Source organism: Gymnoscopelus braueri (assembly GCF_963280865.1).
Source record: "Gymnoscopelus braueri genome assembly, chromosome: 4".
Taxonomy (NCBI): Eukaryota; Metazoa; Chordata; class Actinopteri; order Myctophiformes; family Myctophidae; genus Gymnoscopelus; species Gymnoscopelus braueri.
In genome coordinates this window covers 20,155,726-20,170,342 of record NC_137605.1, presented here as the reverse complement: position 1 = coordinate 20,170,342, position 14,617 = coordinate 20,155,726, and the positions used below count along the sequence as shown (strand labels likewise).

Here is a 14,617-nt window from a genome sequence, read left to right as displayed (position 1 = left end):
GCTCTTTGACTCTGGCCTCACTTTTATTCCCCAAGTGACACACACAAACTGTTCAAACTTGCTACTTCCAGCTAAGGAACATAGCTAGAGTAAAAAGCTTCCTGTCACCTGCAGACCTAGAAAAGGTCATTCATGCTTTTATTTCCTCTCGTTTAGACTATTGTAATTCCATCTATTCAGGCCTCTGCAGCAATATCCCGTCTCCAATTAGTGCAAAACTCAGCTGCTAGACTTTTAACCAACACCAAGAAACGAGACCATATCATCCCCCATTTTAGCTGCTCTTCGCTGGTTACCTGTTAATTTTAGAATTGATTTTAAGATTTTACTTATGACCTTCAAAGCTGTGAATGGACAGGCCCCCCTTTATATTTCTGCCATGCTGGAACCTTATAGGCCTGTACGCAGCCTCAGATCCTCCGATAAGGCCCTCCTGGAGACCCCCACACCCCACAAAGGGTGGAAGAGCTTTTGCAGTCCGAGCCCCTAAACTTTGGAACGCCCTACCTGACGCCCTAAGACGTGCAAAATCAGTATCATCTTTTAAAACTCTTCTGAAAACTCATCTCTATGCTAAGGCCTTTTCTTAAATTTTACTGCCACTTTTGTTTTATTTGAGTATATCTGTATGTATTTTGTGCCACTTGCTTTATTCTCTGATCGTCTGTAATAGCTTTTTATCCAAAGTTTTATCATGATTGTTCTTTTTATTCTGCTCTGTAAAGCACTTTGTGACTTGTCTGGAAATGTGCTATAAAAATAAATTCATTATCATTATCATTATGTGAGCAGGGCAATCCATTTGATAGTGCAGCTAGTTCCATATGGATATGGTCCATAGCTCCCAAAGTCGAAGGCAGGCAGGGAGGCCCACACTAGCCCTATGTCCAGAGACACATGAGCAATAGCAATCTGAGTCCATTGGCCTTGAAAAACAAAAGCAACATGTATGATGTAACCACTTATGTGTTACATCAAATATTCATGCTGAGCCTGCAGTTCTCGCGAGGGTCATAACACATGCTCTACTCATGCCCTTTAACAAAGATTCCCTACTTCCTTTTCTTTCCTTGCAGAATCAGTTGATTTATTTGACCTGGTCGTATTACCTAAGCAATCAATAAATGTGCCTTGAGATTAATTTGGTCGACCTACACAATTTCAAGCAGATCAGAAGGAATAGCAGACTCTGTTAAGGGCGCGCTCCCACCAAGAGTTGGCTGGCCGCTGTTTGCAGAATCTGCCAATGCATTGTCAATGTAAATGCGTGGATTCACGCAAGAGCAGATTTTTCCGCTTGTCGCGCAGACCTTGCGTTTATCTGCTCTCCGCGACGAAGCATAAAACTGCTGGAGGCAGGCGCTGATTTTCTCCCTCTGTCCAATCGGGTGAGTCGAAGGCGGACTGTCTCAAGACTCAGGAAGCAACATGGTGCTCAAGGCAGCAGGCGGTGTGCCCCAACTGCCACTCAAAGTGACTACTGGCCAATCACAGTGCGTCTTTCCCGGGACTTAACCAGCCCTACACAAACGCAGCACATTCCCAAAGCTGGCGCAGGCGGTGCGGGCTACTACGGGGAGGCTCCTGAAAGTGAGTGACAGGCGCGACACTCCCGTTTTTTAGAATCCGCTGGCTGCAAAAAACTGTGGCCGCGCACAACCTGCGTTTAACAGCGGCCAGCCAACTCTTGGTGGGAGCGCGCCCTAACTGTGCTGATTGGAGTCATTGCAGAAGAACCCTGTTGCCAGTTATGAAGATATGTCTAAATAACACAGTTGGAATAGCATATAGTATTCCTGTCTTATTGCTTCAAGTTTCTGACCTGTTTTTTGTTCTCTGTTTTTTTGTTTTATTTATTGCCCAGATGCCACAAGCTCCCCTTCTGTCTCTGTCATGGAATTTTGTGACTACAGTTTTGCTAAATTCTTTATGAAATCAGCCAAATCATAACAAAAAGTAAAAACATATTTTTTGTATTTTTCCTGTTTGAGCAAATCTTAATAAAGAAAAAGCAGAAGAAGAAGAGGAGTAGAAGAAGAAGAAGGAGGAGGAGAGTAAATAAGATGTTCTCTCCAGAGAAAATAATATGTTTGTAACAAATTGGTAGGCTATATTTAGGCCTATTAAAAAATGCATGAAAAATAAATAGTCTTTATTTTTTCAGTGGTCTATGAATGCTATTTATTTCACCTTTGATTTTGTGGTTGTCTTAATTGTTTCCTACTCTACTCTGGATTGCCATCTGCTGGTCAAATAAGATATAGTCACTGTGCCGACATAATGACGACATTGTCCCCTCCTCCTCGTCCACCGGTGTACTTTGATTGGAGGAGAAGCAGTACTATTTGACATAACCAGCATGCACTTCGGTTTATCTACCAGCATGCACTTCGGTCTATCTTATTATAAAATAATATGATATAAGATGTATTTATTTCTACAGTTATTGTTTTACTTTAGTGCGTAGTTTTAGTGTCCAACGCGCATTGTATAGGTCAGAGTTATGCAACACCGTTAAAACGATATATAGTTTGATAATTGAGACCGTTATTGAACTTATTACCATTTCGGAAGGAATTTATTCTTAGGCTATTTTTCAAGCAGGTTTCTAATAAATAGAAACCCCCCATTATTGTTGAATTAAAGCCAGATGTGGTATGAGACAATCATATAGTTCAACGACAGTATGATTCCAATGCTAAATCTGGAGAATGTGAATGACAACATTTCTTCTAATTGTTCTTATATGCTTATACTCTTCCCTGTGCCAAATAATAATGGGCTTAGATTAGTGGTTCGCAAAAATATATTTTAAAGACTGATGATATGGAACTTCCATATCATAATTCTCACAAAGATTAAAATAACTGGCCATAAAATTACTGGCCATGATTATCTTTTCATAACGTATTGTTTTAACGCACACTTTTAGAACCATGGGATAACTGAGGTGATTTATAATTAAATGTTTTTGTACATTGTTAAGTTGGGACGCCAGGATAAACGATCACTAGCATTCCCGATGTTTAAAAATTTTGCTTCCGAAATCTCTTGATGTCGATTCCGCAAAAAGGATAGTTATTCACCACCCTCTCTGTGCCAAACAAAGCAGAAGCCCTTTTTAACGATCATCTGAAAGTTCCTCTCTAAGGCCATAGTGACCATACATCTCAGTCATGGTTGTCAAAAGAGTGTCATATACAATACAGAACGGCTGAACGGTTCCTTTTCAATATACACGTGTAGAAAAATATAACACAGGGCATATTAAGATTTAATTAGTTAAATGTGTTTCGCGTCAGAAATGCAAACATTTTTGGCCAGCGCAGCAGAGAGCATCATGGGTAATGTGGTATATAATCATGTTGGTGTTCATTGGCTGCTTAGCTCTGCTAAATACGCTGCTTTGCTCATAGACTGAACATTCCATTGCCGTGCTAGGTCTCCGTCTTTAGTAAAAAATAAACTAAACTATTTTGCTACTCACCGAAACAAAGGCTGTTTTGTGTTGTTGAAAGTCTATTCTCCAGGGTGGAAAGCCTCTCAGGACCCCATCTTCTCTGTATAATACACTTTTGGGCAGAAAATAAAATATGTCCGCCAGGTGGAAATTATTTTTATTTACTCCACTGCGCCCTCTACAGATCTGGACAATATAAATTACGATTGAACAGATCTGTAGAGGGCGCAGTGGAATAAATACATTTTATTTTCTGCCCCAAAAGTGTATTATACAGAGAAGGTGGGGTCCTGAGAGGCTTCCCACCCTGGAGAATAGACTGTTTTTCAACAACACAAAACTAAAGCGAAGTAGTTTTGTTTATTTTTACTAAAGACAGAGACCTCGTACGGCAGTGGAATTTTCGGTCTATGAGCAGCAGAGCCGCGCGCCTGGCAGAGTGTTAGAGAGAACTCACTAGGCGCGAGTGGACGGAGGACGCGAGGAGAGTGAGCGAATTCCCAACGTCTTGTTTAGGGCGCCCTCCCACCGCACTTTTATTTTACCTCTGGGGCGGAATCTGCCAATGCTTTGTCAATGCAAATGCGTGGATTCTTGGAAAAAATGCGCAAGACCAGGAATCCACGCATTTGCATTGACAAAGCATTGGCAGATTCGGCCCCAGAGGTAAAATAAAAGTGCGGTGGGAGCGCGCCCTTAATATATAAAGCGTGTAAGCCTAAATCAGCCTTCACACACACAATTATCTCCGATTGATGACAGTGCATTTGGGCTACTTTTTTCACTGACTAAACTATTGTCCAAATCTGCATGATTTTGATTTGTATGATATCGCAGCAAAATATATTAGAGAATAGTAATACATCCAGGCTCCGGATGAGGGCACCAAATCCCTTTGAAAAAGATTGCTATTACATTTAAATGTATTTATTGTCCAAATGTCCAATCAATAAAATCACACAAGAAGGGGGAGACAATAGAAAATAACATTTCAGCCAAACAGTGAATTATGACCTTACGAATCAGAAACAACACACCGTGGCACTGCGGCAAAGAAAGCCCAGTAGGCAGTGGTGGAAAGTAACAGTACATTTACTCAAGTAGTGTACTTCAGTACAATTTTGAGGTATTTTTTACTTTACTGGAGTATTTCCAATTTTCAGTACTTTTACTTCTACTCCACTACATCTCAGAGGCAAATATTGTACTTTTACTCCACTACAATTATTTGAAAACTTAAGTTACTGGTGTACTTTGCAGATACAAATTATTATATTATAAAACATACATTAACCACTTTAGCCCTATTTTATACATAGGCTAATTGAAAATAGTCAATCTACAAGCTCACAACGCATGGCTACGCATTGTGAGCTTGTAGATCTGCTATTTTCAACATTATAGTACTTTTACTTTTGGTACTTAAAGTATATTTTGGTGCCAATACTTTTGTACTTTTACACAAGTAAATGTTGATTTCCGGACTTTTACTTGGTACAGGGTATTTCTACATTGCAGTATTGATACTTTTACTCAAGTAAAAAATTGGAGTACTTTTTCCACCACTGGTAGGACCAATGCTGCAGGGGTCTTCACCAGCAGAGAGACGAAGGAGGAACCCCAACTACTGAATATTGAGTGAAAGTGTGTTGCATGTTAGGTGCTTTCCCCCCCCCCCCTTCTTTTCAGAAAGCCTACCATGCAACCTCTTAAGAGGCTTAAAACCTAGCTCACCATCTTTAGATATGTAGATAATTTGTTTGTCCCCCCTTCTGCCCTCTTATGGGAATAACAATGGATCTTGCACAAAAACGATTTTCACCCACTGTTCACCTGTAATGTGACAATGACAATAAATTTGATTCCAATTCTGATAAGCAGCCTTGAAGTGATTTGTAGCTTTGATGCCAGCTTTGTTTGACAGCACTATGTATACTTCTTGTATGCGTCGTTTGTAGTGCAGTCAGACATTTAAACACAAACTATTCTAGCAAAGATTTGGCAGCCCCCTAGTCTAGAGTGTTAGTTATCGTTCCACTTTTGCTTATTTGACAAAACGTGATTCACTGACCTGATCTACTGGATCAGGACATGGTTGTTAAATGAATGTTCAGTTGTTTTGTTGGTATAACCTTTATTTTTGCATCTTTTCATATGTCTAATGATCTATAACGATATCACAGCTGGCATTTAATGTTGAGAAACTATACCTGGTCTTCTCTTAAGACCACCCATCTACCTACTGTCTCTAGGCAACATCAGATTTCGTTGCGTCGCTCAGTTTTAATCTCATCTCATCCATTAAATGGTGTTCAAAGTTTTAGGGCACCAGAAAATGTGGACAGCAGATACATTTATAACAGGACTACTTAAAGTGGTTGTGTTTGAGTAAATTACAAATGTAGCTTCTTTATTTTCCTGGGGCTCCCTGACACACTATTTTCAGATGAGGGTGCGCATACATTTTCCTTGACATCGCAAAAGTTTGAGAACCACCACTATAAATCCCCACCTCCCAAAAAAAAGAGACGCTGAGGACATGTATATCTCACAAACAGGACTTTATTCCATTCCTGAATGCAGCACTTTCAGCACTACAGACAGAACAGACCTTCACACCTTCCTTTCATCTCACACAAGAACAGAACAGGGACTCTTATAATACAAAAAAATATATTGGTCATCAATTTAAAGCCAGGTTTCGTTTGTGATCTGTGGGACCTTCCTCAGGCATGTAATGGGGGGTTAACTATCGGGCAGTGGAATCGGGCAGAGTTATAGAGAATACAACTTCTTCATTGTATGTGTATATAACTCCAGGATCAGGAGAATGTAGGTGACGTCATGAAGTACAGTGGTTGTTCATTGGCCGGTTATTTTACTCCTTGGTAGACATGTGGGCAATCAGGTCACAGACGCGGTTGCTGTAGCCCCACTCATTGTCATACCTGAGAGGAGCAAAGAAAAGACAATTAAGACATTGCAAGAAGTGAAGTGTTTCTCTGTCAAGTCTGCCATCAGCCTAATTCCGTTTCTAAAGCTCGTCTCCATACATCAGTCTTCACTAAAGGACGGTAGGCTACCATTTCGGCAGCTTGAAAATGTATCAGCCATGTCAAGTCTTACAGTACCCTCTCCCGGCACAAAAATAGTATAACATACAGTGTGGGTAGGAAAAGGTTGATTATGTTCTGTGCCGCCAAGCGAGCAAGATAATATATATATATATATATATATATAAGATCGTCATTTTTGGCAATTTGAATATAGAGACAGAACACTTTAGGGTTATTAAACATTAGTGTAAACATAGTTTGTGACATGTAGCAGACAGACTGACTTGGTGTCTTTTGACATGTGGTTGTCATTTTGCTTGTTGAGAAATTATTATATTATTGCACTCGAGTTTGGGAAATGATAGAATTTCAGGAAATGCATCCAAGAAATTGAGAAGTGTAAAAATCATGATTTTGTTTGCGAGGGTCATACCATGCGACCAACTTGACAAAGTGCTCGTTGAGGGCAATGCCAGCGCCGGCATCAAAGATAGAGGAGTGACTGTCACCGTTGAAGTCTGTGGACACCACCTGGAATGAGAAGGAAGAGTTACGCAAACATTTAAGTCCGTACTCTTCAACACAGGATTTGGTTATTTTAGCAGCATCAGTCAGTATGTTAACATTTTACAATGCTTAGACTCAAGTCTGTTAAGGATAAAATATCAGCCATAGTCATGGATGAGGGCCACAGCGCCAAAATAAGTCATCACATAATAAAACCGGTCGTTGAGTGTAATCCTTTAGTAAAGCAGACAGAAGCACCAACACAACTTGTTGCAAGGTGTGGGTCAAGAATGTACCTGGTGGTCGGTGTATGCCAAATATCCCTTCATGGGTCCCTCAGCAGCGGCCTTCATCACCTTCTTGATATCCTCATATTTGGCCTACCGAAAAAAGTCATATTGATTCAGTCATTTAGTCATTAGACGTGCAAAATATGGTAGGAATTCATTGTACAGCCCTCTGGCTAGAAAAAACAAATGTACCATCAATATATCCTTGAAAAACAAGGGAAAGTTGACATTTCAAAATGCTAATGAATTTTGCCAGCATCTATAACTCTTAGAATGTTAGTGTGTAGCCTGTGTCATGGGACTGCAACTTACAGGCTTCTCAAGACGGACAGTCAGGTCAACCACAGAGACGTTGGGGGTGGGGACACGGAAGGCCATGCCGGTAATCTTGCTGGAAAATGTGGAGATGAGACACTCTTGTTAGCTATTGGCCTACCATACAGTATGCACGGTATACACGTTTGTGTGTTAAATGTCTTTGCAGAAATGTGTAATCTGAAATTACACCAAAGGGTTCCACCAAAAACATATTTCCATTATTTATTTCATAATTGAAAGTAATCCCACAGTATGCTTTAATTTCATACTACAAGTCATTTCACAAGATATGAATATTATAATCTACAGTTAGCAATGTGCAGTGTAATGCGAGGCAATGTGTAGTGTAATGCTAGGCATTTCTAGACATTACTGGCAATTTCATTTGGTACCGACCCATTAAGCTCAGGGATGACCTTGCCCACAGCCTTGGCGGCGCCGGTGGAGGCGGGGATGATGTTCTGGGATGCACCACGGCCATCCCTCCACAGCTTACCAGAGGGACCATCAACGGTCTTCTGGGTGGCAGTAATGGCATGGACTGTGCTCTGAAATGAGGAAGAAAGGAGTCTGTATGAGTGACTGGCTGAAGCCTAATTTATACTTCCAAGTGTGACATGTCGGTCATACAATTGAAATTCGGTTATTCTGTGCAAAAATATAAATTAGGCTTCAGCCACCAGAGTAGCCCTTCATTAGATTAGAGTTGTGACATGACCTGGCCGAGTACAGTGGAATATCTTTGCTACCTACAGGGCCACATAACCGTAAACGGACTATGCACCAAGAGGCTGAACAGACACTCAATGCTCTTTTGCTGTGAACCACAATGTAATAAGTAGAGATTCATGGTTCACATTGGGATACGTCTGCTTTGTAATGCCGTGTGTGTCCATTTGGTTTTGGCTCTGCTTACTGCCTCTTAGGTGGCATGTGTGCGATGTGTGCATATTTCAAGCCTTACCATCAGACCCTCAATGATGGTGAAGTTGTCATTGATGACCTTGGCGAGGGGTGCCAGGCAGTTGGTTGTGCAGGAAGCGTTGCTATGGACGAAGAAACATACAAATGTTACATTGTAGCTGATGCAGTGCAGTTTACGGATATGTTGGCTGCCAAGAGGAATCACAGCTGTGACCATTTGGTTGGTAGGCGTCTCTGACCATTAATCCCCTGTTAGTAGCAAAACAGAGCCACAGGCCTATTTAACAATACATGGGCTGACAAGCAGCCATCTGGGCAACAACAGTGAGGTAAATGGGAACATGTAACATTAGGTTAGCATGGGCACCTTGATGCATCAGACAAAATTCTTCTATATCCACACACACCTATCCAGTTTAGCTTTACATCTTGTCGATAATGTGAATTTTGTTCTCTAATGTGAATTTATTTAATTAACCATGACTATTTTATGATTTGTATCGTGTGTTTTTTTTTGCCTGGACACCAGGAAGAATAGTCTCCACAACAGAGTAGTCTGGGGATCCTTAATAAACAATCTAAAAAAAAGCTGTTTTATATAAGAGTTGTATTTGCACAATTATATTACTCGCTTTTCCAAAAACTGTTGGGTATACTGTACATATATACAAGAATGAACACAAATTTCAATCAAAGGCTGATGTATGGCATAGCATTTTGTCACAGAAATGTACAAATTACAGAACACTGATATCAAGTCGCATTTTATTTAAACATTTAAAATAAGAATGTGTGAAATGTGGTTTTCCTCTGCGTGTTCTTTCATTGCCCTCACCTGACCACCAGGAGGGAGTTGTCATACTTCTCGTGGTTGACACCCATAACGAACATGGGGGCATCAGCACTGGGAGCAGAGATGATGACACGCTTGGCACCACCCTTCAAGTGAGTCTGGAGGATGAGGAAAAGATGGAGAACCATAAGCAGGAGATTAGCAATACTCAAATAAATGGTTAATTTTGTTCTCCCCAAGTCTGGTCTTATACACAGGTCAAGTGCAACGCATGACATGGCTAAAGAAAACAAACACGCACAATAGTAGTAAGCACTTACAGAGGCCTTCTCGATGGTGGTGAACACACCAGTGGACTCAACCACATACACGGCACCAGCATCACCCCATTTGATGTTGGCAGGGTCCCTCCTGAAGAACAAAGCAGGATTTAGAGCCAGATCGCAACTTTACTGAATAAACATACCTACACATATAGTATGTGCACAATGAAAATAAAATCTGAATTAATAGCAACCTTGGTGAAGTAGCAGCATGCCACTGTTTGAGTAGTGATGAAAAGTAGTGCAACTACCAAGTAATCTACATTAAAAACATGTTCAATAAAAGCAAGGCGGGTGAACATACTCGTGGAAGACTGTGATTTTGTGTCCATCGATGACCAGTTTGTCACCGTCCATGGAGACCTCACCAGGGTAACGGCCGTGGGTAGAGTCATATTTGAACATGTAGACCTGAGGGAGAGAAAGACGAATGTGGTTATCATTTTTGAAGACTCTTGATGAAGGTCCAGAGGGACCGAAACGTCATGTCAATTTGAATAAAACTGATGCTGCCGAGCAAGAGCAGAGTGCTGGATTTTTGTTCATGAAGGTTTGTTCATGATTGCTTCATTTGCCACTGTCCAATGCACCTGCATCTGAATGAAGTGGATGTGCGAATATTTTCTTTGCATATACAGTATATGAAATTCTGTTGTAAAATGAATGTGAAGAACATTCTCAAATTTCCAATAGAGGCTGAAGAAATTTAAAAACTACTGTCACCAGTTAAATATAGATCTAGATTTTGTTTGAGGCTGATGTCGATTAACAGTCATGCTGACATAGCTCTCATCTCTTTATTTTAGTGGCATGCTGGCTTCTGTGTTAGTTACCAGAGACACATTCACAGTCATTGTGTAAAAGATAATAAAGTCAGGTATCGCAGACACGCCACATGGTCTAACAATGTTCCTCCATCTTATCGCAAGTCTTACACAACCATACAAAAGACATGAACAGAACTTATTTTGCAATAACGTACACATCTCAAGTCATTGTGGAAGAGGGCCGTGGAAGTCTTGTGAAAGACTTCTCAGGTAGAACTATTTGTCCTTCTCAATTGTAAACCTAAATTTCAACTATCATTATCACAGTAACGCTGGTTGACTCACCATGTATTCCAGGTCGATGAAGGGGTCATTAATGGCCACAATCTCCAACTTCTTGGTCTGGAAACCAGCGCGGGTCACCAGACGACCGATACGGCCGAATCTGTGTGTGGGGAAAAGGCAACATAATGAATATGTTGTTCCTTATTCTGCCCACTAGATGGTAATGCAGAGCACAATGAAACACACTGAAGCACCTGACAGAAGTTAAACTTCTGTCAAGTGCATTCAGCCATGTTTTGTTTCTCACGCTACTCTTAGCATTTCAAGCTAATAAATGCACTAATTTCTGCTGTCAAATACATTTTCCCCAGATGCCAAGAAAGCCAGAGTAGCACACACACATCAGATTTTACTATTAAAATAAGTTGCATTACAGACATAGAATTGAAAGATCAAACTTTGTTAACTGAAAGTGGACCGCCCTTTACTCTTCTGTAAAGTCTAATCTAATGTCTTTCTTTATACAAGAAACACAAAACTCCCAAGGTGACCTGAAAGCACATGCAAAGAAGGGGCAGGGTCCAGGGGGAGTGGCACGGGAGGGAGGGGTGTTGTGTATGTCAATGTTTCAGAGGGAACAAGCACATCTCTGTGGGGCTAAAGTCTGCATGAACATCTAATGTGCTAATCCTGCCTGTGACGACAGCCAACTGTTTGATCAGTTTGGCGAGAGTTACTATTTAACTGTGAGCCAAAGCCCCTGTTAAGAGATACAGTGTCCTCATAGGAGGACAGGGGAAGGGGACAAGGAATTGGGGGAGGTGGGCAGAGAGAGATAAGAGAGTACAAGGATCCTATTACCTCAATAATAGTCAGACACTCAGGGTCATGTGTGCAATAAAGTTGTTCAGACAATCAGGGGGGATATCATGTGTATTGTAAAGTTCTGTTCAGCGCTAACATACACAGACCTGCTGCCACTTGTAAGAATAGTAAAACAATACCCCCATTAAGTAACATGTCAAAATAACTGTCCACGGGACTATCAGCTGGGGGCCCAAAGTTCAAAGTAAGATCAGCTAGAAAAACAAGTTTAACAGTCGGCTAGGTGACTGTCCCTGGGTTTGTGTATACATGTACCCTCATGCAAAACAACTTAAGGACAGATTGAAGTATTACTGCATTCAGAGCTGACACAATGTACAGAAATCAGAAGGCAGGAGAACTGCAGTCTGACACAGTGAGCAGAGGGCCTCAAACCCTTCATCAAAAGGTTACTTAGCGAAAGATAAAGCACTTGTAAGCACTAGAGGAGTGGAGACTCGTGGTCAGAAAATGTCTGAGCTAAGCCATTATCTAGACTAGGGAGCCATTGCTACATACCAACAGGGTGTATTAATAAATCATGCCTTAAAGCCAGCAAACGTTAACCCATGATACAACTAGCAGGAGGTTTAAGTAGCCCTGGCAGCAAGGCCAGTGTACAAATCCTTCTTTGATAGACTTCAACAGGTGCAATATTGATCCAAACGCCACAATGCAGCCCAGAGGAGATGTGGTGTGGACATTCATTTGAAGTTAGAAATGCTCTTACCCATTGATACCGACTTTAACCATGTTGCCTGGGTTGGTCTAGTCCTCTGAAAAAGAAAATGAAGGGCATAAGAGGAGAAGGGAGGAGTGTGAAGGAGAGAGGGAAATCAATCATCATTAAGAAAATATTAAGCACCATTTATGAGTACAAATTGTTTTAATGACTGTCTTTTTTAGCTGATGGTTAAGAACAGAGTAGCTTAGCTACAAAAAGGAGAGTCTAGGCAATTAAAAATCCATCGATCAGCAGTTGCAATAATCAAATCAAATGAATTTCAAATGAAATTACTAGTAGAAAATTGCAATTAAACCTAATATATTAGTAAAAGTTGTACAAGGGCATATTTTGTCTTTGCAATAAGTCACCTGACAGTAAATCACAAGCTAGCTACTTCTGCTACTTCGAATTGAGTTTAAATTAGACTTTAAAATTAGACTGTAAAATCGCATTCAAATGCTTCCCAGATTCTTCTAATGTTCCGTTCCACCTAACAGCCATATCCACCAGGGTGTAAGCCATCTATAAGCAACTAATGAATGAATTACCGTTTGTGAGATACTTCAGTCTGTCTTGCGACTCCGGGTGTGAGTGGAACGATCAACGAGATTCAGAGTGTTTTTAAGACTGACCAAGGTGATGCCACGCCCCCCATGACCCCGCCCCCTTTGAATGTCAAGGTCGTCAGAGCCAACAGTAACACACACACACACACACGCACGCGCACGCACGCACGCACGCACGCACGCACGCACACACACACACACACACACACACACACACACACACACACACACACACACACACACACACACACACACACACACACACACACACACACACACACACACACACACACACACACACACACACACACACACTAGAAGTTCATTCGAGAACAAATTAGGCCCATTAGCCATTACATCTCTTTGGTCCTGTCCTCTGATTCATACAGTTATGTCTTTTTATGAGTCCAAAGTTTGCAAGCATTTCCTTCAGTCAACAATGAATGGGATTAATCCGGGAGTATTCATTCACACTGACTTCACTGTGACTTCTATTGCAACGAGACACTGACAGTCATCATAACACTGTTTCTCACAGAGCTCTGTGTGCACACTCTAAACATTCACTGTGCCGTACTGCACCCGGCCTCTGCACTGTGGCCGGCTCTCACATGCACAGCAATTTCACCCACATTTACTTGAATGTGTTGATGCTTCTCAGCATTTTTCTGACCTTAAGTGTAAGGTCGAGATGAGGACACAGACATGTAAGTCATGGGGGGATCCGGGGTAACACATGGGGTCCCTAAATGACCTTCTCACTATATAGACAGTCACAGAGAGACGGATCAAATCGCGGTCCTGAGGACGCTGACATTTTGTCCAAAGACCATGACCCTTACTAACTTAGCTGCCCTCGCTCTCTCTTCTTAACTGCTTTGATCCATGTTGTCTCTACCCCCCCCCCCCCCTTCCCTCCAGGCCTCCACTCCATCTCTCTTTCTCAGAATATTGTACAATGTTGACATTGTTGTCTTATTTGTTGACTTATGATATGACTTAATACAATTAAAATTATATTGTCAAGTGTAAAAAGACTAAGGCTAGTCGACCGATAGTCATAGTGTTTGGTGGGTTATGCCATAATGCAAAATGACTTCTTTAAATCTAATGCATACCAGAAATGTGCTCATTAAGGAAATAACTGGTAAAGGCAAAGTCAAGTCAAAACATTTTGGGCACCCCAAAAAATATTAATTATTTGACTCTTCATAGAATGTGATGAAGACTGGACCTCTGCATTTTGCTTCAGAGTATGACACAGCATGCTGGGTTTGGTTAATGAGGGTATCAGTTTAAACCAGAGAGCTATTCATAATGAACCATATTGGAAGTATCTCCCTAGTTACATCCCTGGGACAGCCGCTGCAGGTCCCACCTCTCAATTATTAAAACATTATTCCACAGCATGGCATCTTGTCACCAACAGCTCAAGACAAATTCACATCCCATTATGCACTGAGCTACAGTCAAACAACTGTTGCCATCCGAAGTGATGGAAGAAGTAAAAAAAAAAATTCTTACCGTAAGTAAAAGCACCAATACCACAATGAGAAATATTCAGCTACAAGTAAAAGTCTGGTATTCAAAATTGACTTGAGTAAAGGTAGAAAAGTATTGGCATTAAAATATACTTTATGTACCAAAAGTAAAAGTACTCATTACGCAGAATGTCCAATTTCACAAGTTCAATATGAACTTGTGAAACAATGCGTTGCGATGCGACGGGTTGTGAGC

The 14,617-nt window shown here is 41.1% G+C and overlaps 1 protein-coding gene across 1 annotated transcript; it reads right to left on the bottom strand.

The window, feature by feature from the left end:
• Positions 1–6,002: 6,002 nt before the first annotated feature.
• Positions 6,003–12,963, bottom strand: gapdh (glyceraldehyde-3-phosphate dehydrogenase). The gene is made up of 12 exons (XM_080425412.1): positions 12,863–12,963; positions 12,318–12,363; positions 10,784–10,883; positions 9,976–10,082; positions 9,669–9,759; positions 9,391–9,506; positions 8,596–8,677; positions 8,028–8,179; positions 7,626–7,704; positions 7,320–7,403; positions 6,950–7,047; positions 6,003–6,408 (listed from the first exon to the last, which is right to left on the bottom strand). The coding sequence occupies exons 2-12, from the start codon at positions 12,338–12,340 to the stop codon at positions 6,339–6,341; spliced, it is 1,002 nt and encodes a 333-aa protein (XP_080281538.1). The 5' UTR covers positions 12,341–12,363; positions 12,863–12,963; the 3' UTR covers positions 6,003–6,338.
• Between the last annotated feature and the right edge of the window lie 1,654 nt (positions 12,964–14,617).

What these genes read in the sequence shown, in the direction of transcription:
- gapdh (XM_080425412.1), bottom strand. Translation starts at nt 12,340, where the DNA reads ATGGTTAAAGTCGGTATCAATGG. An exon ending in GTCATCCCTGAGCTTAATGG is followed by an intron (nt 7,705 to 8,027) that starts GTCGGTACCAAA and finishes CACATTTTCCAG; the next exon opens with CAAGATTACCGGCATGGCCT. An exon ending in TTTGTCAAGTTGGTCGCATG is followed by an intron (nt 6,409 to 6,949) that starts GTATGACCCTCG and finishes TGCTCCTCTCAG; the next exon opens with GTATGACAATGAGTGGGGCT.